The sequence below is a fragment of the Astyanax mexicanus genome, chromosome 7, assembly GCF_023375975.1.
Source record: "Astyanax mexicanus isolate ESR-SI-001 chromosome 7, AstMex3_surface, whole genome shotgun sequence".
Lineage (NCBI taxonomy): Eukaryota > Metazoa > Chordata > Actinopteri > Characiformes > Acestrorhamphidae > Astyanax > Astyanax mexicanus.
Window position 1 is genome coordinate 32,361,932 of NC_064414.1, and position 23,389 is coordinate 32,385,320.

The 23,389-nt window shown below is 37.6% G+C and overlaps 1 protein-coding gene across 3 annotated transcripts in view; it reads left to right on the forward strand.

Moving 5' to 3' along the window:
- Nucleotides 1-21,544, forward strand: part of crtac1b (cartilage acidic protein 1b) — a 55,929-nt gene extending 34,385 nt beyond the window's left edge. For 2 of the 3 annotated variants that reach the window (XM_007240381.4, XM_049481614.1), the window contains exons 8-15: nucleotides 71-207; nucleotides 2,924-3,006; nucleotides 5,290-5,390; nucleotides 5,647-5,815; nucleotides 12,621-12,766; nucleotides 13,593-13,635; nucleotides 13,801-13,944; nucleotides 17,618-21,544. In XM_007240381.4, coding sequence (XP_007240443.3) covers nucleotides 71-207; nucleotides 2,924-3,006; nucleotides 5,290-5,390; nucleotides 5,647-5,815; nucleotides 12,621-12,766; nucleotides 13,593-13,635; nucleotides 13,801-13,944; nucleotides 17,618-17,733 — 939 coding nt within the window. In that variant the 3' untranslated portion in view covers nucleotides 17,734-21,544. Of the gene's footprint in view, nucleotides 1-70; nucleotides 208-2,923; nucleotides 3,007-5,289; nucleotides 5,391-5,646; nucleotides 5,816-12,620; nucleotides 12,767-13,592; nucleotides 13,636-13,800; nucleotides 14,095-17,617 lie in introns of those variants that run through there. The other variant, XM_022684804.2, reaches the window with a different exon arrangement.
- Nucleotides 21,545-23,389: the final 1,845 nt, after the last annotated feature.

Sequence of the window (23,389 nt, forward strand, 5' to 3'; positions counted from 1 at the left end):
GTAGATGAAAGTGTGATAAAAGTGTGTGTGCAGGCTTTGATGTGCTGATATCCTTGTGTGTGTGTCTCAGGACATCGCCTCGCAGAAGTTTTCCATGCCGTCTCCTGTGCGCACCGTCATCGCAGCAGACTTCGACAATGACAACGAGCTCGAGGTCTTTTTCAACAACATTGCGTACAGAGGGGCATCAGCAAACAGACTGTTTAGGTAAATTTCTTCATTTGAATCGTATCTTAATTGTATCTTAATTGCATTTCATTCAGAGAAGCTCAGAATTTAGTTTTAAATGTTAAGAGTTGCTGCGGGCAAATGCCATTTAAGGATTTCTTTTTCTTATGTAATAAAAAAAAAAAGATAAAACAAAAGGAACACCGAGGCAGAGCATGGCCCAAAACATTATATAACTCAAAATGATTCTCCAACATCTTTAACCCACAGTAGATTTCATTATTGAGTTATGAGTCATAAGCTGCAGAAACTGCATTGTGAATTATTTGGTAACTCATTGATTTAGCGTATTTTGTTAAGTCCCACATGGCTCTATGTTAAGACCAATGAAACTGATGTTAATTATGACCGTATGGTAGTTCTGAAAGTTAATATATGTGTGGACTTTCATACAAAACAAGATCATGGAAGCAAGTAAGCATGGAAGACACCTTGTCTTGTTGGGAATTTATGAGTAATACTAGACAAGCTGTTGAGCCAAAAGACCCAGCAGCCAGGCCACAGACGCTCAGTCCAGCACCATTCCATTATGTACTATTCCAACCTGCAGAGCTATGAGATCAAAACCCCTGAGCTTTTTTTCCTATTCTCCAACGTGCCATACCATTTTTCTCCTGTTTTATAAGAAAAATATTGGGTTGATATTGGGTTGAGTCAAATGTTCCTCCCAGGTCCATACAAACACACAGACCCTCTTAAATGACCTATACACTATATGTGCTATACACATGCCCAATCAGAGATTGTTTACCCTCTTCATTCATATTATAGAAACATTTTAATTGTGAATTATTTGCTATCTTGTTAGTTTAGGACATATCATGGAGTCCCTCAAGGCTCTATTTTAAGACCAATAAAATAAATGTTACCTATGACAGTATAGTAGTTATGAAAGGTATTTGTGCATTTTCATACAAGGTCACAAGAGTTAAGGCAGAAAACTATGGTGGAAACCCCTAAATGCCTTGTCTTGTTGGGATTTATGTGTAGGGAAGGACACATAGTAGGAAATAGTTAGCCAAAAGGTCCAGCAGCCAGGCCACAGATTCTTAGTCATTCAGCACTCTGACAGTTACTTGATCAGAACCCCCCCCCCCCATTTCCCTGTTTCACGTGTTCTGTGCCCTTTTTTACCTTTCTTGTGAGAAAGATAGTGGTTTTACTTAAAAAATATTCCTTCTCAGGTTCATCGTATATTCTATGTCAATTTCCCTGCTCGTATAAAGATATTGGGTCTAGTCAAGGAACATTTCCCTCTCCTATTCCTTCAAGGAACAAGTCCATAGAACCCAACAGAACCTGCTGAATGACCTCAGATATAGTCATGTCTTAGGAGAGATTTGTTTATTCTTTTGGACTTTTGGATTATTATTTAGTGTAGAAACAATATTCTTAATTATTTGTAACTTAACTATTTATTTAGCATATCTCAAGGAGTCCTGCAGGGCTCTATTTTAAGACCTATTAAATTTATGCTATTTGTGACAGTAAAGTAGTTATAAAAGTTAATGTGTGTGAGTTTACATACAGGACCTAAGGATTAAACACCTTCTCTTTTTGGGGATTTTTTATAAACTTAGACAAGCCAGTTAGCCAAAAGAAGCCCAGAATCTAATTTTCTATGCCCATTTCCCCTGCTTGTATAAAGATGTTGGGTCTAGTCAAGGAGAAATTCTCTTTTAAGTCCATAGAACCCCACAGACTCTACTAAATGACCTCTGCTATAGTCATGGATGAGAAAAGATTTGGCATATCTCACAAAGTCCCACAGGGCTCTATTTTAAGACCTATTAAATGTATGCTAATTGTAACAGTAAAGTAGTTACGAAAGTTCATATGTGTGAATTTACATACAGGATCTAAAGATTAAACACCTTCTCATGTTGGAGATTTTTTTTAAATAAACCTAGACAAACCATTTAGTCAAAAAGCGCAGAATCTAACTTTTTGGACTTTAGTCTTATTAATTAGTCATTCATTAATTTGTGAATCCTAGTGTAGAAACTATATTGGGAATTATTTGGTAACTCTTTGATTTAGCATATCTAATGGAGTGCCACATGGCTCTATTTTAGGACCTATGAAATTGATGTTGATTGTGACAGTAAAGTAATTATGAAAGTGAATGTTTGTACTTAAATACAGAATCTAAAAGGTTAAATGGCTTCTATTGTTGGAGATTTTTAGTAAGGCTAGACAGGCCAGTTAAATAAAAGGCCCAGCAGCCAGGCCACAGACGCTCAGCCCTACAGAGCTCTGATCTCTACTTAAGTGGAACTCTCAGCCCTTTCTCTCTCAATTCCATGCAAACACACAAACCCCTCTGAATGACCTCTGCTATGCTATACACATGCACAAGGAGCAGTTCACTAAATCGAATTAATGCAACCACGGACATAATTGGATTACTGAAAAAGACTATCTGGCATACAAATACATAGTCTGTCTTTAAGGCTCATTAATCGAATCAGGATAGCAGGATTCATTTACCGGTGGCAGGACAGGAAAGGTATACCACCAGTGAGACCTGTTATGTAACATGGAATTTAGAAAAAAAAGAGAAAATTAATTATGTTTGAAATATCTTCAATTAAATTTGAGTGCATTTAATGTGAACACATACAACTAATGCTTTGTGGTGTAGAAATGTTTGAAGCAAAATGACAGTTCCTGTAATCGCTAAGTGCTCTGGCAGGGTTTCCCGAAGAGAACACGGAGACCCACAGATAGAGGAACTCAATGTCGGGGAGGCCGCTGAGCCAGAGGGGAGGGGAACAGGTATGTGCTTTTGGCTGGACAACAACTGGAATATTTGTTCTACAATTACACTCTGCTGTTCTTGGACATGACCATGATTTAAAACATGTACCCATCTAATTACATATTGCGTTATGTAATCTTTGAAATGGTTGAATTGAGAGAGGTTTTGCCTGACCTGATGACCTTTCATGGCTATAATGGTATAAGCTACTGTATATAAATAGCAGTTGACGTGGGTTCATGAGTAAATCTATGCAATATATGTAAATAGAGGTTGATATATATTTTTTTAAGCAGCTAAAATCCACCAGCATCCACGTGAGCTCAGACACATTACATGTTCTCTCTTTACCACTGGGTGGCATTAGAGTTCTGCTTGTTGGTCTTAGTGCTGTTCAATGCCGCAACTCAGTTTGCACGCATACGGTGTGCCTTTAGTTCAGTTATAATAGGGATGATGATGATCATCATGAAGGGTCACCATCAGGTAAAATGAGGTATTTTTGACTGAAATTCAGTCTATCCTAATCAATCCTATATCAGATAGAGTGTTAGAGTGGGTCTGTGAGAATAGCCTCCATTATCTACTCTGTGAATTTGAAGTAGGAGTGATACCTGATATGTGAAATATTCAGATATTAGGATTAGTGAACGAACATGTCCCTCTTAAGTGCATATAATCACACAAACCCCACTGAATGACCATGACCTGCTATATATAAAAATACAGATATTATAATAATACATGATTTTTATAATCAGCTCTGGGGAAAAAACAAGAGACCTCTTTAAATCAGTTTCTCTGATTTATATTTATATTTGAGTAAAATGAACATTGTGGTTTTATTCTATAAACCACTGGCAACATTTCTCCCAAGTTACAAATACAAATATTGTCATTTAGAGCATTTATTGCAGAAAATGGGAAATGATCAAAATCATGAAAAAATGTACACTGCTTTCAAACCTTAATAATGCAAAGAAAACAAGTTGATATTCATTCAGAAACAACAATGCTAATGTTTTCAGAGATTTAGAAATCATTATTTGGTGGAAATACCCTGATTTTTAATCACAGCTTTCATGCATCTTAGCATGTTCTCCTCCACCAGTCTTACACACTGCTTTTGGGTGACCTTATTTCACTCCTGGTACAAATATTCAAGCAGTTTACCTTGATGTTTAATGACTTGTGAACAACTTACATCTTACATGATTTACATTCAGAAGTTCAGGTCTGGAGATTGGCTGTCAACTTATTTGAATATCAGTCAGCAACTGCAGGATGATATCAAATGACCTATAAAAAGAATGGCAAATGGCAGCTGGGGTGAAGTGCATGGAAAGAACAGTTCAAAATAATCTCTTGGAGACAGGACTCGAGCTAGAGAAAGGACCTTCTTTGATGAAAAACAAAGAAGAGCTAGGCTGAAGGACTATACAGGACTGGAGTAAGATCATGTTCTTTTATGAGTCCAGTTTTTAGCTTTGCTCAACACCTGGCCATCAAATGTTTAGGCTTGTATGCCTCTCCAGGTCTCCATCTAAGTGTCAAATGCACCCACTGTGAAATTTGGTGGAAGATCAGTTATTAACTGGTAAAGCATCAGCAAGGCTGGAATTGAAAAGTTTGGTCTTTGCGAATGACGCATGAATTAAGCCACATACAAGGTTAAATGCACAATTCCACACAGCTAGATAAATAAAGGTGTGGATAAAGGACCACCAGATCAAGACAGTGTCATGGCCAGCAAAATCTCTAGCCCTGAACCCACTGAAAACCTATGGAATATAATCAAGAGGAAGATGTATGGTCACAAGCCATCCAACAAGGCTGAAAATTTATCTGCTTAATCTGCTTAAATTTGTGCACCAGGAGTGGCATAAGGTCACCCAAAAGCAGTGGGAGAGACTGGTGGAGAGCATACCGAGACACACGAAAGCTGTGATAAAAAATCTGGGTTACTCTACCTATTTTTTAATTATTTGACAGTCAGTGTCATTAATGTGAAACTGTAACACAAGATACAATATAATAAAATGCATTTTTTATTTACAACATTGCTATCTAGTGGTTGGGATTTCAGCACAAAACAATTCTGTGAGTTTGAGGATTAGTATTATATGGAAAAACATAATATTTCAATGTTTTGATATATCTATGTTGACTTCCACCCCTACTAATTACACTTCTGATTTATTAAGCACACTGAGAACATAGACAGGACAAAATCTCCCTTTTCAATGACAAGACACTTGAACCTGTTTCAGAAGTTTTAGCTTTTGCGTTTGTCTTGTTAGGAGCTGTCGTGACTGATTTTGACGGGGATGGACAGTTAGAACTGCTGGTAACGCATGGAGAGAGTGCCGCCCAGCCCATCTCTGTGTACAAAGTCAGCCAGGTGAGCTGCTGCCTGAGTCCGTCACAGCTCATAGAACAGCTGCTAATGATGGGCAGCTTGCTGATGAATTTTAAATGTGGTTCAGGTGCTCATATAAATGATGCAAAAGAATAACAATTGAGTAATCAATTTGCAAAGCTGTTTTTTATGGTTTTGTGTATGATCCATTTCCTCAATCAAATCAATATGCTTATGGATGCAGAGAGTCTCTCTGGATTTTCTCATGGTGTTTTTTTTTTTTTTTCTCTCCACACAGGGATCATCTAACAGATGGCTGCGTGTGATTCCACGTACACAATTTGGGGCTTTTGCACGAGGGGCCAAAGTGGTGGTCTACACTAAGAGAAATGGGGCTCACACGCGTATCATTGATGGAGGCTCTGGATACCTGTGTGAGATGGAGCCTGTAGCACACTTTGGGCTTGGTATGTGCTGTATTTTATTTTTTAGAAAAGAGCCGCATGATAGTCGAAATAATGTAGATGGATATGTTAATCATTATCATATGCACCCATAATTTTTCATGATGATTACCAGCTGCACAGACACAGGTTGTGTTCGTTTGGTTGACAGTCAGAATATTGTCACACTGGCAGGTTGGCAGTTCTCTAAGCTTCTGGACAAGCTCAGTCCTTAGAAGTGTATTTGGTTCATTGGCATTTGCATTATATTACCCATTTAAAAGCTCTTAAAATCCCAAAATGTTTAGTCTCTTTTTAGTTTTTAACATAATGAGAATCTGGCAGTTATTCTTTACACTGTGTCAAACGGTTACAATGAATAGACCAATAGAAATGCTCCAAAATTATTTGAAATAAAAATCTTTGGCAGTGATTTTTATTAAAGCTAAGAAAGCCTGCATCCAATTTCTTTGGCAAATCTGAGGTTTAAGCACTTTAGGCATTTTAATGTGACCTATATCTGACATTGTAAACTAAAGTGTTTCACTTTCATCTTTGCCAGCATCACAGGACATATCAAGAAGTTCCACTGGCAGACAGTTGTCAACTTATCCCTGGAAAGCATTCAAGCTAGATATAAAGAAGGCAATTAATCAGCGTTAGGCACTTCTTTAGTTTATGTTCCTTGGTTTCTCCCCTTTTAAGCTCTTTATACTTTCCTTTGACACTTGTAATGGTGAAAAAGCATGTGGTGGAGGAGCTAGGAAGGTCCCTGGCATCTGTGAAGGCAGACATACAGGACACAGTCCAAGCAGAGTAGAAAAGATATTTAATGGCACAAAATCTCCATCATACTGTCCAGATAACTTAGGATCGGCACATCAGACCGGAGGCTAAGTATGCTACAGCTAGCTCACTGTCCTGCACAGAGAACTACAGTTCAGCGTGCATGCACAGTAGTATAGTACTGTATTTTTCACACTAAAATCCTTTAATTTTTCCCAAAAAACATCAGTGTGCCTTTTAATTCAGTGCACTTTATGTATGAATTTTACCAGTCAGGTTATAAGAAGCAGTAAAGCCACTCCGCTGAAGTACAGCATTATACAGGAGTTTCAATTTAGTTCTCCAGCTCAAGACTGGAGCAGTATTAGCATTAGATGCTAACTGCTATTTTCTCTTTCAGAGGTGAGTATTATCGGCCTGTAGCCTGCTGCTAACCCCGGCTAGCACTGCTGGAGCAGCATTAGAATTACCTCCTAACTGTGCTTAACGCTAGCTCTTTAGCTGTTCAGAGGTGAGTATTATCAGCCAGTAGTTTACTGCTAACCCCAGCTAGCACTGATGGAGCATCATTAGAATTACCCGCTAACTGCGCTAAGCGCTAGCTCTTTAGCTGTTTAGAGGTGAGTGTTATCAGCCAGTAGTCTACTGCTAACCCCAGCTAGCACTGCTGGAGCATCATTAGCATTAGCCACTAACCGGGCTAGCTCTTTTTCCGTTCAGAGGTGAATATATTGGACTGTAGTCTTCGCGTTTACCGTGTTAAAACAAGCTATGTGAAACGCGAGCTAATATCGCCCCGGCTTACTGTAACACTAAGGATTCCGCAGCTTAGCGCTGTCGAGTGGCATTAGCTGCTAACCACTAGCGGTTATCTACTAATGCTAATGCTCCCGCCTAAGTAATAAACAGATAAACAGTTTTCAGGAGAGAAATCTGTGTAGGTTAATAATCCAGCGCTTGTTTTACTTTAATAGAAAGTCTTTTTAGTCTTTTTTTTAATTACAATTGTGTTTACTTAGCTTAGCTTTACTTAACTTAGTTAGCTGACCCCCCCACCTTCTCCTCATTGAATGCAGAGTTGGACTGACGTCACATACATTTTATTCTGGGTGTTCAGATTGCTGTGTATCAAATCTATATCAGCTCTTAACATTGTAATTGAGAGTGTCAGATTCAGTATGTTTTTAGCTGTTCTCCCTGTCAAACACATCTGTGTCACATATGAAGGAAAAAAAGTCTGATTTGGGCAACTTTACCTGCAGTGTATTAATATTATCATAATATTAGCATTTTTAAAACTTTTTGAATTGGCACAATATTTGAAATTTACCAGCCAAACCAAATGAAAGTAATTTAACAGGAAAGCTAAAACATTCCTAGCAGCATTTCTGTTGGTCCATTCATCATGCAATTTTCACACAGTGTGAAAAGCAGCTGTTGTTTTCAAAATATGTAAAATATATATATATATATATATATATATATATATATATATATATATATATATATATATATATATATATATATATATAAAAATAAAATAAAAATGGAGATGCAGTACATGGATTTGTTCTGACAGTGTTGAAATGTAAGTACGCAGTAGGGAAAGGAACATGCACTCTGCTGATTGCTGCTATGATATAACTCCTGATCTATGGGGATACTTGTGTGATGCATGCTCACAGTGCAGTAATATAAGCCTGCGTGCAGAGGTTAGCTTTTTTAATTTCCTGGCTGATTAAAAGTCTGTGGCGAGGCGGATGTGGATGTACAGGTGCAGCAGCTGGTGGTCAGCGCAGGACTCTGCTCCCTCTGCACGTCTCGCTTACAGATGCTCCGTGGAGCATGGCTTCAGCAGCTCATCAGGGAGCCATCAGGCAGATTTGTAGCAGCTCTAGAGAGCCAGTTGGAAGCCGCAAATGTTCTAAATATGCTGTGAAAAACAAAATGCTCTTCATCAATGGTTACACGATCACCCCGAGAGCATGAAGATATGTAAGTGTGTCTGTTGGTACAGCCAGACATGTATATTTAGTACTGATGTGCTTTTGAGGTGCACCACTGAGAGTTGTCCACCATCCAAATATTATCTTGTCAACAGTGGTCCTATGGTGCATTCTTCTATTGATGGACAGGGTAGAGCTTGAGTAAAGATGATTTGATTTTGATTATATTGCAAAAAGGGGTAGTCAGTTATTATGTCCATACACAGAGCACAAGTAGTGCCTTCAAACAGGACATTTTTTTGTTTTCAATAAAGATGCAGGATATGATTTTTGGGCTTCCTGCATTGAATGTGGATTTGATTTCTTGTAGAGATACTAGTCTGTTCACACTGACAATTCTATGTAGACACTGCACTGTCACAATCACACAAGCATCACACATCCTGGATGAGGCCTTTCCTCAAAGCACAGCATTAGAGCACGAAGGAGAGTTGTAGAAGAAATCAAAAAGAGGCCAACAATCACACTGAAGGAGCTGAAGAGTTCAGTGACTGTGCACCAGTCAATAATATCAAGAGCTCTGCATACTGGTTTCCAATAGAAAGAAGCCATTGGTGAAGAAAAACATTTTCCCCAACAAATTGAAAGCACGGTGTGTGGTACAAAACCAACACTGTTAATCCTTCAGCAAACACTATCTGAAAAGTGAAGTATCAGAGAATCTGTAGCACTGCTTGTAAATTGTTATGTACAAGTGTCACCCAATCAATTTGAACATGCAAAACATGCTTTATAAACAGTATGTAAAGAGAGAGAGAGAGAGAGAGAGAGAGCTCTGGAAAAAAAAAATTAAACCACTTGATGATGATGATGAGTTTCTTACCAAATTGAAATGATGGATGATGGAAGATCACGAGCCATCAAACCAAGCTGAACTGCTTGAATTTTTGCACCAGGAGTGGCATAAAGTTATCCAAAAGCAGTGTGTAAGACATGGAGGAGAACATGCCAAGATGCATGAAAACTGTGATTTAAAAACCAATATTGATTTCTCATTTTCTGCAAATAAATGCTCTAAATCTATTTTTATTTGTAATTTGGGAGACACGTCGTCAGTAGTTTATAGAATAAAAAAAAACAATGTTCATTTTACTCAAACATATACCTATAAATAGCAAAATCAGAGAAACTGATTCAGAAACTGAAGTGGTCTCTTTTTTTTCTAGAGCTGTATGTATACTTAAAGGAACAAAGAGAAATACAGCTCAGAACGGGTTAAATCCCAGTTTAAATCCAGTATGCATGTGTATTAGTTTGTGATCCATCATATTTCTAATTCTATTTAATACTATTATTCTGTTTATGCATTATGGTAATTGTAAATACTGTATACTGTATGGTTATAAAACCATGGAAATCTTAAACCTAGTCATTAATAATCAGATGAATGTTATGAAGGTGAGGGGGCTCAGTACTGTACATGGCACTATGCATTGTAGCAGAATCTGAAAAATGACCTATTACTAGTACAATATAAGTGCGTCTAATAAACTAGTTAGTCCTTATATGTAATATTAAATAATGTATGAAACGCAGCATTCTGCAGAGTAATCCTCTCCCAGCCACTGCAGGTGAAATGTCAGCCCTCCTCTCCTCAAAGGCACCTGTGGAGTTTTGGCGGGAGCGCCTGCGGATCTGTTTACCTAAGAAATGGTGCTTTAATTAAAGATCGGGAAGGCCCTCAAAGTGTCTTTCCATGCTTGACTAAATAGTGGAATGGAAGGAAAGTGGAGCTCCTTGCGCCCCTTCTTCTCATCTCTGGCCCTTCGCGGTTCTGCATCCCTCTTCTGCTGTGTTTCTTCTGGACTGTCTCTGTGGTGATCACAATACACTGCCAAAGTCTTGGATGTTCCCATGCCGGCTGCTGAACCAGCTAGCCATCATTTCTTGGTGGCATTGCCTGCAGCAACTGTATTGTAGAGGACATGCATTGGTGGATATTTGCAAAAAGAGTATTGGTAAATGTTTGAGACTTCTTAAAAAAAAAACAAAAAAATCTAAAATCATTACCTTTGGAACTAATTTACAAGAGGAGGTAGTTGAATTCTTCTTTCTACAAAATGGGACAAACCTTTAAGAACCTGATATATCTTCGAAATAAATAAATATAAAGTACTGTTTCCTAACCAGGCACATTTCTAGAGGTGCTCTGTAGCCTGTCTGTTCTTATAGCAGAGGAGCTGTAAATTTCAGTAACATCATATCTTCAATTGGAGGCTTGATGCAACTATTATTTATTATTATCACCCCTAATTACACTGATATAGAGCTGAATTAGCTATTCACTTCCTTCTTGATCAAATTTCTATCTTAAGTTTCCATCTTAGAAGCAGAACCCTCAGATGATAGAATGTAGAATGCAGTCTGTCTCAAGAAAAATTCTTACACATGCTACCAATTCATAACCTTCACATAATTATAATGAATGTGCATATGACTGAAGCTTTTTTAGTACACAAATTACTGACGCTACCCACACAAGAGAAAATCAAATGATAATGACAAGTGTAATTTTATTACCTGAACCTACCCCGAAAATCTAAAATACACATCTAAAACATCTAAAACTAAACTTTAATATAACCCTTATCCTAACCATATCCATAATGTAAACCTAACCCAAACTTAACCACAACCTAAAACACACCCTAAACCTAATCCTAATCTTAACTGTAGGCTAAACCTAAACATAAAACGTAATATATCTGTAATAGAATGTGAAAGTCTTACTATTTGAGGATTTTGATATGTTTCAGAATCTTGCTATAATATGTATTAGAACATTACTCAAATATGACTGTTCACTGTATACAAAACTCTACCTCTTTACTACACAACTGATGCTCTCAAACAAACTCACAGGCCAGAAATTGAAGTAATTTAAGTAACTCTCAACAAGTTTAGCACAGCTTTTAACTGAAAGATATTTCAGGTGACTCTACCTCATGAAGCTGACTGAGAAAATCCAGCCAAGATGTGCACAGCTGGCATCTAAACAAGAGGTGAAGAGTCTAAAATATTAAACATATTCTGTTTATCCCTTTTTCTTTACTAAATCCTTCCATATGCTTCCTTCTTTATAATTTGGATGACTTTAGAATAATCTACAATGCAGAAAAATGAAAAACACTGAATAAGGTGTGTTCAAACTTTTGACTGGAACTTTGTGTACAGTTTTATAGAGATCTTGTTGATTTATGGTGGAATAGAAAATCGAGGAAAGCTAGCTGCCCTGATGTACTACTAGCAATTAGTTATTTTTATTATGAAGAAAATGCTTATAATGTATATAAACCATATACCTATAAGGTAATGCAATGGTAGTTGTTATTGTTAACAAAGAAAATACTAAATTTGTGAGTTTCTTTGTCTGTTTTCACAACTATCTTGCTGTGATTTTTCTTATCCCTCTGTTTGGAGGACCATGGTAGCCCTAACATTTCACCCTGCCCCTCTGTTCCAACAAGAACCAGGACACCCTACTCTGAGGTATCTTGCAGAACAGAGGAATAGGGTTAAGTGGTAGAGACAATGGACAGTATAGAATTGGGCCTTACTGTCCATTTATTCATCTGAAACATGCAACACAGGAGTCTCCAGTCTAATCTAGTAGTTGAGCAACTCCATGGAATGTTCCCCGCTATGCCAGTGGGCTCAAACCCATGATCCTCTCTCATACGCCGTTAGCCATGAGAGACCCGCTCCCACTGTATCAAATGAGACTCAGGCACCATCTGAGACATGTCCAGGCCTTAGTGCTCACGGTGCTCTGCACAGCTGCAGCTGAGCACATTCTTGCGCATTTGTTAAGAGCCTGCGACTCTGGTGCCAAACCCCAGCCTGCTCCAACCTGGCTCTTGCCGAAGAGCTTCTTGGGAGGCCTTTTCTCCTGAGTGGAATTTTTCCATTGAGAGCTGTGCATAAAGAGAAGAAATCATTCATTGTGTCTCCCAGCCCTGAGGGGATGTTACAAAGGCAGACTGTTCTCAAACTGCTGAGAGCACTCCCCCCAACCTCACTGTGTTCCTCACCAACAGGGAAAGACGTGGCCACCAATGTGGAGGTGTACTGGCCAGATGGACGCTCCGTGGCCAGGCCATTGGAGCTCAGTGACCTGAACACTGTCATGGAGATCCTCTATCCAGTGGCTGAGGAGGAAGAAACTCCAGCGGTGGAGATTGAGGTGTGCACAAACCCTAGCCGCATATTCCTAATTGGATCTGCTGATGTTAATTATATATTACAGATATAATGTCAGTATGGTTAGTTTGGGTGTCATATAGGCCTTTCAGTACTGTAAAGCTCAAAGACAACAAGATAAACCATACAGTTCTTTTACAGATTAAAGGTGGAGCTAGATGCTACATGAATATTTCCAGACAAACTTGGTTATGCTTCATCATACAGGGATTCTGCAATGTTCTTGTATCATGCTTTTAGATTAAATAACCATGTTTAAAAATGTTGTCGAACTCCAAGCACTGGCTGCGAGAGTCTGTGAACTGCATTGTTTAGCCCACAATTACATTATTGATGTTTTGCGTGCTCTGCTGATACACTTCTTGTACGGGACTGTACAAGAAGTAATGTACCCTTAAGAGGGGTATCCGGTTAGTGGTGTTTTTATTTTGTGATGCTTTACTTAGTGGTGCTACCACTTTTTTACTGTTCTTTGCTACCCCTCTGAAACACATTAGGTGAATACATGTATAAGTATGGGTAATGTATTGTTAAAACAAAAATGTTTATGGGTTTTGCAGCCATAGGTGAGTTCCATATTTTCATCTAGAGTTTGAATAAGGAACTGTTGCATCTTGTGATCTTGCTCAGAGCTACTGTATTTCAAAATATGGATCATAAAGTATGATCTAACCAGCTCTCAAGATTGGCAACTTTCTCTTATATTTAATGCCTAAATATTACCATTGTTGAATTATTTAATCTGTTCATTTTAACAAAAGCATTTTCCTTCTGCATAAAATGTAATGAAAGTTCTTATTCTTTTATAGTGTGGACATGGATTTATTGTCAATGAAAATGGTCGTTGCACAGGTAAGGCTCATATATTCCTTAGGGTTTCTCTACCCCTGTAACCTTTCTACCCCTGTACCCACCCCTGTACCAGTCAAACGTTCCTAACCCTTGTCCAGTTCTTCTGATGTCCATGTTCATCCCTTTTTTCCAACTGTGTCAATGTACTACCCTGTACCCCCCCAGATCAGGATGAATGCACGCAGTTCCCCTCTGTCTGTCCCACTGAGCGTCCTGTCTGTACCAATACCTACGGTAGCTTCAAGTGCCGTGCCAACAAGAGGTGTAACCAGGGATATGAGCCCAATGATGAGGGTACCGCCTGTGTGGGTGAGTAAAGAGCTGGAAACCAGGTCTTCCAGCTGCCTGGTTGCTTTTAGCTTGGCTGGATTGTTTTGCACTTAAATAAAATAACATTAATTCACTTAAATGATTTAAATGTGCATATTATCTCCACATAAATAAAACCTATTCAATATACACAAAAATACGCCAATTTCTCCCTTTTTCTCAACATTTTACAAAATAAAAATGTTTTATTTAGATACATATTTCTTCATTTATGAAGGCACTTAAAATAAAATAACTTACAGTAATTTTACTAGTAAAGCAAATAACTGATTTCTCACAAAAGGGAGAAATGGTTGATATATAGTTATTTGTTGAAAGCGCTCAATTAATGCCAAAGGTAAGCAGAAGAAAAGCAAAATTGGCTTAATGCAACATTTGATTCATGTGAAAATATAAACATTTGACTAAAGTAAATTCACTGCTCTTTTTAAACCATTTATGCCTCATTTACAGCCCTATATCACTTCCCAGCATTCCCACAAGGCTGTTTATGCTTTATAACTGTCTGTATTCCTTGTCCTCTCTTGGACCTGTGGTTTCTGCCACATTTCGAGGTCTTGAATCACTGAAATGAAAACAGTGGGCTCTATTTTTGTGCAGATGCAAGCACTCCTGCCATATTGGTAATTTGGTTGAGCATAAACCAATTTATTCTCATTTTTTATTCTTGGTTGCTATGTTGGTGACATGGGTGAAAGAGTGCAACAGGACATCTAAGATTAGAAATACACTGGTTTAGTGGTATACTGAGTATATCGAGTATATAATTGCGTCACTATGTTGCATAACTGTCTCTTGAGCAGAGACACAAGGTCAGAATAATATAATGGGAAAAATGTTTACAGTGCAGCCATGTAAAGGGTGCATTATTTAAATCACAGTCAAGTTACAATATCATATCCTCCTCCTTGTTTCCACATTTACTGTCCATCTTATTAGTTTTTAAACACTTTAAGTGGTTTTTACGCTTGTCCTGAATTAATAAGTCCCACTTAGGACCAGAGGTGGAAAAAGTACTGAAAAATTTTAATTAAGTAAAAGTACCTTTATTTTGCTAAAATTCTTTTCAAGTAAAAGTAAAAGTACCCATCTAAAGATCTACTTGAGTAAAATTAAATAAGTACTCAATTTAATATAAAAAATAAAAGTAAAAGTTACATAGTTACTTTTAATTATTTGATGTAAAAAAGTACAAATCATAAATTAAATAATTATTAAATTCAATAATTTGCACCTTTCAGGCAGATTTGTTCAGACCACCCCATAAAACATTTTTTAAGAACAAGTGGCATAGGTTTCTATGATCCATATTTTTCTTTACTGTTAAAAAGTTATGGTCATATAGGTGACTATAACCGTATTTTTATAGTTTTACAATTCATTATTATTTTTTTAACTTGCCATTGCTATGCTTTTTACATGTTTTTTTAACATTCAAACAGATTGTTTAATGTTCCCAGTAAAAACTTAAGGAAATATCATTAAAAACATGAAATCATACAAAAAAATGTTTGTCGGCGAATGTGCAGTGCCGTAAAGCACATATCGATCGGTAGCATAACTCGACAGAACACCGGTTCCCCAGAGCCGCATTTTTTTTTTTTCAAACAAGTTTTTTCCCAGCATTTCATTTTTTTACTCAGTAACGGGGAGTTTTCCAAAGTAGAGAAGTAAATTACTTGTGTCAGAATTAACTTGAGTAAAAGTAAAATTAACTAATTTAAAAACTACTTTAAAAATTACAAATTACTCATAAAATCTACTCAATTACAGTAATGTGAGTAAATGTAATTAGTTACTTTCCACCTCTGCTTAGGACTGATTCTAGGCTGGTTTGGGGGTGAAACTCATTATCACTGGTTTACTCACTCCTGTCTTATTAGGGTGTGGATTTATTAGGTATTGAGTATTATAAATTGATGGAGAGGGAAATCATGTGAAAGTTGAAAGTGAAAAGCAGCTTTCACACTCGACCATACCTACCAAACTTTTGGGGAAAGTACGATGGCCGAGAAAGCCCAGCGCAGTGCAAATTGAAAAGCGCTGCAAAAGCACAAAACACATCCATCAAAATTACAACACAGGCGCAGCAAATAGAAAAACGCGCTGCAAAAAGAAAAACGCGCTGCAAATAGAACCACAACACAACGGAAGTGAGTCACAACACAACGGAATTTTCCCGGGGGACCTTAAAAGATGCTGTACCAGCTGTATACAAAGGACAATAAGTGGCAAACAAGCTTCTGAAAAGTAAGTTATGTTTATTAAAAGTTCTGCTTCACAAAACGCCTTGTTTGCCACGTATTGTCCTTTGTACACATAGTGAAGTCCGAGACGTTACTGAAGACGCAGCTTAGCTGGTACAGTATCTTTTAAGGTCCCCCGGGAAAAATCTGTTGTGTTGTGACTCACTTCCGTTGTGTTGTGGTTCTATTTGCAGCGCGTTTTTCTATTTGCAGCGCGTTTGTCTAGTTGCAGCGCGTTTTTCTATTTGCTGCGCCTGTGTTGTAATTTTGATGGATGTGTTTTGTGCTTTTGCAGCGCTTTCCAATTTGCACTGCGTTGGGCTTTCTCGGCCACCGTAGGAAAGCACACCCGGACCTGAAAAAAAAGGCTAGTGTTAAAATTGCCCTTAGTGTCACTGCTGGACTGAGAATAGAATGAACCAACCAGAAGCATCCTGTAACCACTGATAAATAGAGGACTAGAGGATGAACTACACAGAAACAGCACAACTATGCAGCAACTGATTCAGAACTTCTGTCTGAGCACAATGTTTAAAACCTCCAGCAGCACTGCTGTCTCTGATCCACTAACAGTGCTGGGAATGATCCACCTCTCACAACCTAATATCTGCTCTCTGGTGGTCTTGTGAGGTCCTGGCCGTTAAAAAAGGGGATGAAAGCAGGATAATCAGGTATACCAAAGGACAGAAGGACTACAGTCTGTAGTTTAATTAAATTTCACAAAGCTAACGAGCTAACATGGATATAATTTGTCACTAAATCATTTTAAACTTTTAATTTCTAAGCACCTGCAGACAGCCTGTAACAATTTAAGTTGAGTTTCTTCCTTTTACCTTTTTAACTATTTGACTAATTTTGTCCATTTATTTATTTTTATTTTATTTTTTAGATTTAATTTTAGTGATATTTTTAGCTACTTCTTCTATTATTTTTTTTATTATTTTAATTATTTATCTCTTTAATTGACTGCTTTAAACACTTATTATTTTATCGCTTCTTAATTAAATCATGATTGTTTTTCTAATGCTTTTGTCATTTAATTTGTTTATGAAGTTTCTTATTTTATCTTAATCTGATTAAACACTTGAATTTTATTTTATTTAGTTGTTTTTTTATCAGCTCAGCTGCATTAAAAATAAGAGTTATGCTTAATGTATTTCTGAGTAAAAATAAAGGTTGATTAATTGTTTGATTAATTTTATTGATTGATGTGCCGGCTTGGCCAAAATAGACTAAACAAAAAACTTAGATATGAACTGGATATAAAACAACCAAGAATATGTTTTCCACACCTACAGATGCCAGCACTGTGAGCTTGCATCTTATTTTCGCCTTTGCGATTGTGTTTTCATCACAAACATGGAGCCAGTTATATCAGTGATATCCTCCCTCTCTTCTGTCTGCAGCTCAGGTAGCGTACTTTGGTGGAAACAGGTCTTCTGCTTTCAGACTGTGGGCTCCTCACCTCTGGTCACTCTCTCTAACTCTGCTGGCTGTTCTCTCCGCCTGCCTGGAGGCTTGACGGCTTGATTCCTCTCCTCTACCCTCTCACTGTTACTCCCCCTCTCCTGTGCATTCTCTCTTCTGTGCTTTGGGAGTCGACTAAGACTGAAACTCTCTGTGGAACTCTTTACTCACTCCCACTGTGGCCCCTGCTGCATCTCATTTTCAGCTCTCGCGCCTCACAGACCTGTAGAATAGACACTGAGCATGCCCACAGGAACCTACAGGAGATACTTGTAAAAAAAAAAGAAAAAGAAAAACATTACAGTCACATCAGTCAGGCTGGTGAAGTGAGAAAGCCATCGCATGTGGAAAGGAATCAATCAGACGAAATGTGGAACAGACAGTTCATCAGTTCCTGCCACGCCACATGGTGTATCCTTTTTACATGCTGTTTTTTCTTTTATGAGATGAAAAAAAAAATAGATGAAAATATGTGCAAAGTCACAGGATCAACTTGAATGATAATTGCAGATTAATATTTAATATAATAATTCAGTCAATGGCCAAGCTGCTGGTGTTGATTCAGTCTAAACCATGTGTGTATCTATGTTGCAAAGTTAAAAAATGAACCTGAAATTGGAATCATGCTGTTCACTGTTTCTATGGATGATCTTTTACTTGCTTGAAGCCTTTGTTGCCACATTTTTGTAAATGTCCTTATGAGATCCCAATCAGCTTTTTGTGTTAACCAAAGTGTTTTATCCAGGACCGAACACTAGTGGGACTGAAATTGTATTAAAAAGTGTCCTGAAAGGTTTGGAATCAACTGAAATAATGTTTGAAATAAGGATGAGCCAAATATTTATTTATTTAGAGTTTTTATATTGCAGTATTTGCTCTTTTTGATTTGTTTTAGCATGTAAGCTTTGGCTTAAAGCTATCAATAGAAAGGATGGCTCTTTATAGCCACAACTACCAACAAGTGATGCTATCAGTTGATTTAATAAGCTCTGAAAAAAAAAGTTAGCTTTGTGGCTAAACTACTCCAGTCCAGCTGAGGCAGATTGCTGTGTTAGCTTCACAGCTTCAACCTAGCTGTTAGCATTGTGGCCAAAGCTTTCCAATGAAGCTGGCAGCTGTGTCTGAATTTGTTTCAATTTAAAAGTCCCCTATAGAATTTGGAAATGCTCATTAAATTCTGAAGCAGTGTTGAGTCACTACTGTAAAATTGATTTTGGAGAAAAAAAATATTCTATATTATTTATTCAATCGTAAAAAAGTGATATCAGTGTTAGGCTTTGATTTGAGCCAAGAATTTTCATTTACACTGCAGCCCTACTTTAAAGTGAAAGTGGTCATGGATTTAGTTCTGCTTGCTGCTTGTTGCTGAAAAGCATTTAGCTCCTATTGGCCGTGTTCAGTCTGCGACTGCAGCTTTTAAAGCCTCCGAGTGAGACTTGTAGAGAAACCGTTGGAGATGGGGAACATATGCCCAACCATCTGCTTTATCCAAGGTTACAGTCCGTAAACACTGAATAAAACATGCACAAGTGTCATCACTACATATTCTTGCTCTGACCCAAACTCAGTACACAAAAGAGATGGGCTGGCATCAGCTCCAGGAAAAAGGTTACTAGCTCTGATGTAATCATTTAGAAATCAGTTTAACATTTATTCAGTGCGTCGGTGCAGAGGACACACAGTATATAGCTCAAAATACATGCAGCAACAAACAGGACCGTCAAACCTGTGAAGAAATTTGCTTCTGAAATTTTGTACCGATTACTGTGCCGACATATCGCTCAGATTCCAGCTTTTCAGTTTTCCTAAATCTGACCTTATTCAGTGATGCATTTCACAGATACAGTAATATACATTTAAGCTAAAATCCCTCTTCATTAAGTAAAGAAATAAAGCACGTCATCATAAGATGATATATTAGCATCACATGGCCCTATGGTGTCGGATCTTTTTTCTTTTTTTTTTTTAATGAAGATACAAAAGGAGTTACAAATGTACAGCTGAGGTCAGAAGTTTATATAAACTCCACATGAATGTCATGGCAATATTGGTCTTTCCTGTTTTTCTTTGAACTGTTCTGTTTTCAGATCCGAATACGTTTAAAGCATCTATATTTAATGCTAAAACAAGTATTTAATTAGTTTTAAAAGTCACCAAAACTTGATTAAGTGTGGAACGGATAAAGTGGGTCAACAGTAAACCTTTGGTAGTACCTCCCCAGAGTTCTGGTTTGTGAATTGATGGACAAATGTATTGGACTATACCAGATTCCAAACCAGAATTCTGATTCATCACAAAATATTATGCTTCCCCTTTTTATATATTTAATAAAAAAAAATAAAGTAATAAAACCAAGTTCTTGTTGTATTACTCACAGATTAGCTCACAGATGCCTTGTGCTGCACGACATCCCCCTTTGGAGTTATGTGGGAAAAGAGCGCCATCTACCCACCTGGAGGGAGCAAAGCCAATTGTGCTCTCTCAGGGCTCCGGTAGCTGATGGCAAGCTACCTGAACAGGATTCGAAGCAGCAATCTCCTGCTCATAGTGACAGTGCTTAACCTGCCCACTCAGATCCTTGCAACTAAAAAAAATCCAATACAATCATACTGAGACTTATACTAAACACCACGGTGACCCAACTGATAGATATTTATACAAAGACTTATAAAAGGGAACAAGTGAACTGGATTGTACAAAGTCACGTGATTGGGGGGTGGGGTGGATTATGGGAAATGGAGTTCAAAGAGTGAGCAGTGACAGAGGAGAAACCTGAAAGTGTGACTAATTTTGTGTCTAATTTTGCCATGACATTCATTTTCATTACATCCTACATAATTTCCTAGTTGTAAACATTACTATACAGAGCTATCAAATTTTATTTCCTGATATTTTGGGTGTCTGGGTCTAGCACTAGATTTTATCTTTAAATTAAGGCGTCCTGTTTGTTAGATATATACAGTTTTCTTTATCTTTCTGCTACAGCAGCTCCAAAGAAACCACAGCGAAAATGTTCAAAATAGTATTTTAACTTGTCTATTTAAAATAAAGAGATACACATGAATAAGTAACTTTTTCTTTATTAGGTCTGCATTAACTGCACATTGTATATAACCATTATTCAGACTAGTCGTTTTAATCTGTTCATGATGATGCCTATTTCATGTTATGCCTATTATTATCACATTCAGTGACATACAGGTTTGGGCAGCTATAACCTGGTATTTTTACAAAATTGACTGACAGTAGGGCAATGTGTTTTTTTTTTCTTTTCTATTTCACATTCTAGAAATCTGCATATAATGGTTGTCACTATATTCAGCATTCTAAACCAAACATGGGGCATAAGCCTTCAAGAAAAGCATCTAGTGTAGCAATAGCTGACAGATGTGGCGTAAACACCAAGCAATTGAAATAATAATGTACTGGTGACCTAGCTGATGAAAAAGCTGATGATTTCACCCCTCGTCTCCCAGAAGCAAATAGTGATGAAATAATATAATAAAACAAATCGCAAAATCGATAAAAACATGTTTTTATTGAATATGCAAATATGTTCTGGAAATGTTCCCCTGATATTCTTCGCCGGAACAGTAAGGGTCATTATCGTCCCGAATGACATGTTGAGGTCGGCCTGTGGAATGAGAAGCTCCCCATGGTGAGGCTCCTAAAGTGGAAGTAAATGGAGAAAGCAGGCAAGCCTGTGTTCTGGAGAGAACAGTCGAGTGCGTTGACCTGTAAACAGATCCAGGCTACGTTCATATCTTTCAGATGTGTTGGACAAATGTCTGTTTTTTTTTTTTCCAGAATGAAATGTTGATGAAGATTTCCCTGTATAAATAAAATCTGAAATCTTTTCTTGCTTGTATTGACTTGATGTGAAGTTCTTTAAGAATATATTTACTCTATTTCCTATCAAAATCAACATATTGTATTTTGTGTCCACAGCATAGTTGGTTAAATTTGATACACTGTGCAACAATTATTTTTTCATCAAGATTTACTCTAAATGTACACATTACAAATATTAAGGAATAGTTTTTACACACTTCATACAGTTCTCTTTGACATGGGGAAGTGGGTTTTGAAAAGTTGAATAATTCTTCGTGGTTAAAGTGGCAGTCCTTATTATTTAGTTTCTAAACTGACAGCAGAAGCATTTTTGAGTGGAAAAGAGACAAAATATTGTGTTTAATGGTATCAGTGTGCTGGAACGACCATCCCCGCTAAGCCTAATATACGTATTCTAAAAACTGGGGTGTTGGGTCAGTTTTCGCAGGAGTTCTTCTAGCCACGTCATGCATCTTTACGTACTTATTTCACATGTACAGCCTCTGAAAGAGGATCTGGCTCAGGTTTACTGAATGCAAGCGGCTGGTGGAGCATTGGAGACTTCAGAAGGGGAAACTCAGAGCTCAGTAGCTCATTCACTCATAGTAAAACCAAAGAAACAAAGAAGTGAAGTTTCTGACTGAACACGCTCTCTCTTTCTGACTGAATATTTCCATATTTCCAGCATAGATAAGCACTGACTAGCATTTTAGATTTATTAAATTCAGAGAAAATTGTGAAGTGAGCTTTTCCTATGCATGTTTAATGCTGTGTGTAACTTGAATGTGAGTAGGATTGAGAAAGATTACATCTCTTAGAAGAGCTAGACAGGGCTGGACATGTGATGTCAGTGTCAGTTTGTCCTTTAAATGCAACATTAGATTCCTAAGGAAGGGTTAAGCTCTTTAAAGGGCTGCTGCTTTTAGGGGAGCAGGGAGAACTCACTGGACCATGGCTCACAGCAAGTGGAACACAGCTCAAACCACTGACGTACCCGTTTACCCAGGTGCTGTCCTCTGGCCAACTACTGGGCAATTACCCAGCAAGCTAAAGGAGAAGTGCAGTGCCCAAGCACTAAAGTTAGAGGCATGAGCATATCGTGAAGCCTATACTTTGTTTCCACATTTACTATAAAAGTTATATTTTATGACCATATGTGAAAATAATTGTCCTGTGTGCATTTAGATAAAATAAGTGCTGCCTTATATGGTAAATCAAAATGTATAATATATAAATAAACACCACAATAGGAAGTGTGCGTTCCCCTTCACATGCAAATGTACACATTTTAAAAATAGCATGCATATTCACAACAGAGCAGTGTAGAATAACCTTAACCCAAATAAAATATAGTAGCATCACCAGGGGCAGAGTAATGAGGCCAGACCGTAGTCCCATTGAGCAACTTTATTTAGAACAGGAGAAAGCATGAACAATGAACTGAGCAGTGATTCACATTAAATAATGGCTTTATTGGTGGAAGCTCTTATTCACCCTCTAACCAAACACCAGGACAGTGAACAACAGTCACAAGAAAACTACCCCCACACTCTAAATACTCCAGACAGGTTAAGGTGGTGTAACTGCATGGAGAAGTTTTCTTGGTACAATTTGGGCTCATTATTATCAGCCAGTCATCATAGGACAACCAGTAATATTTGGCACATTGTTGCAGCCCATGGCTTACACTCGCTTTACTCTTTTTTTTTAACAAATATTTAGTAGCTTAGAGGGTATATAAGCCTATTGTTTGATACAACAGTTACATAAAGCACACAATGTTCAGCTACATGAATTATTTGATTGCAATGACTGAGAGGAAGAGAAAGGGGGAGAGAGAAGAAAAAAAATATTAAAAATCCACCTTTACCATGGGTTTG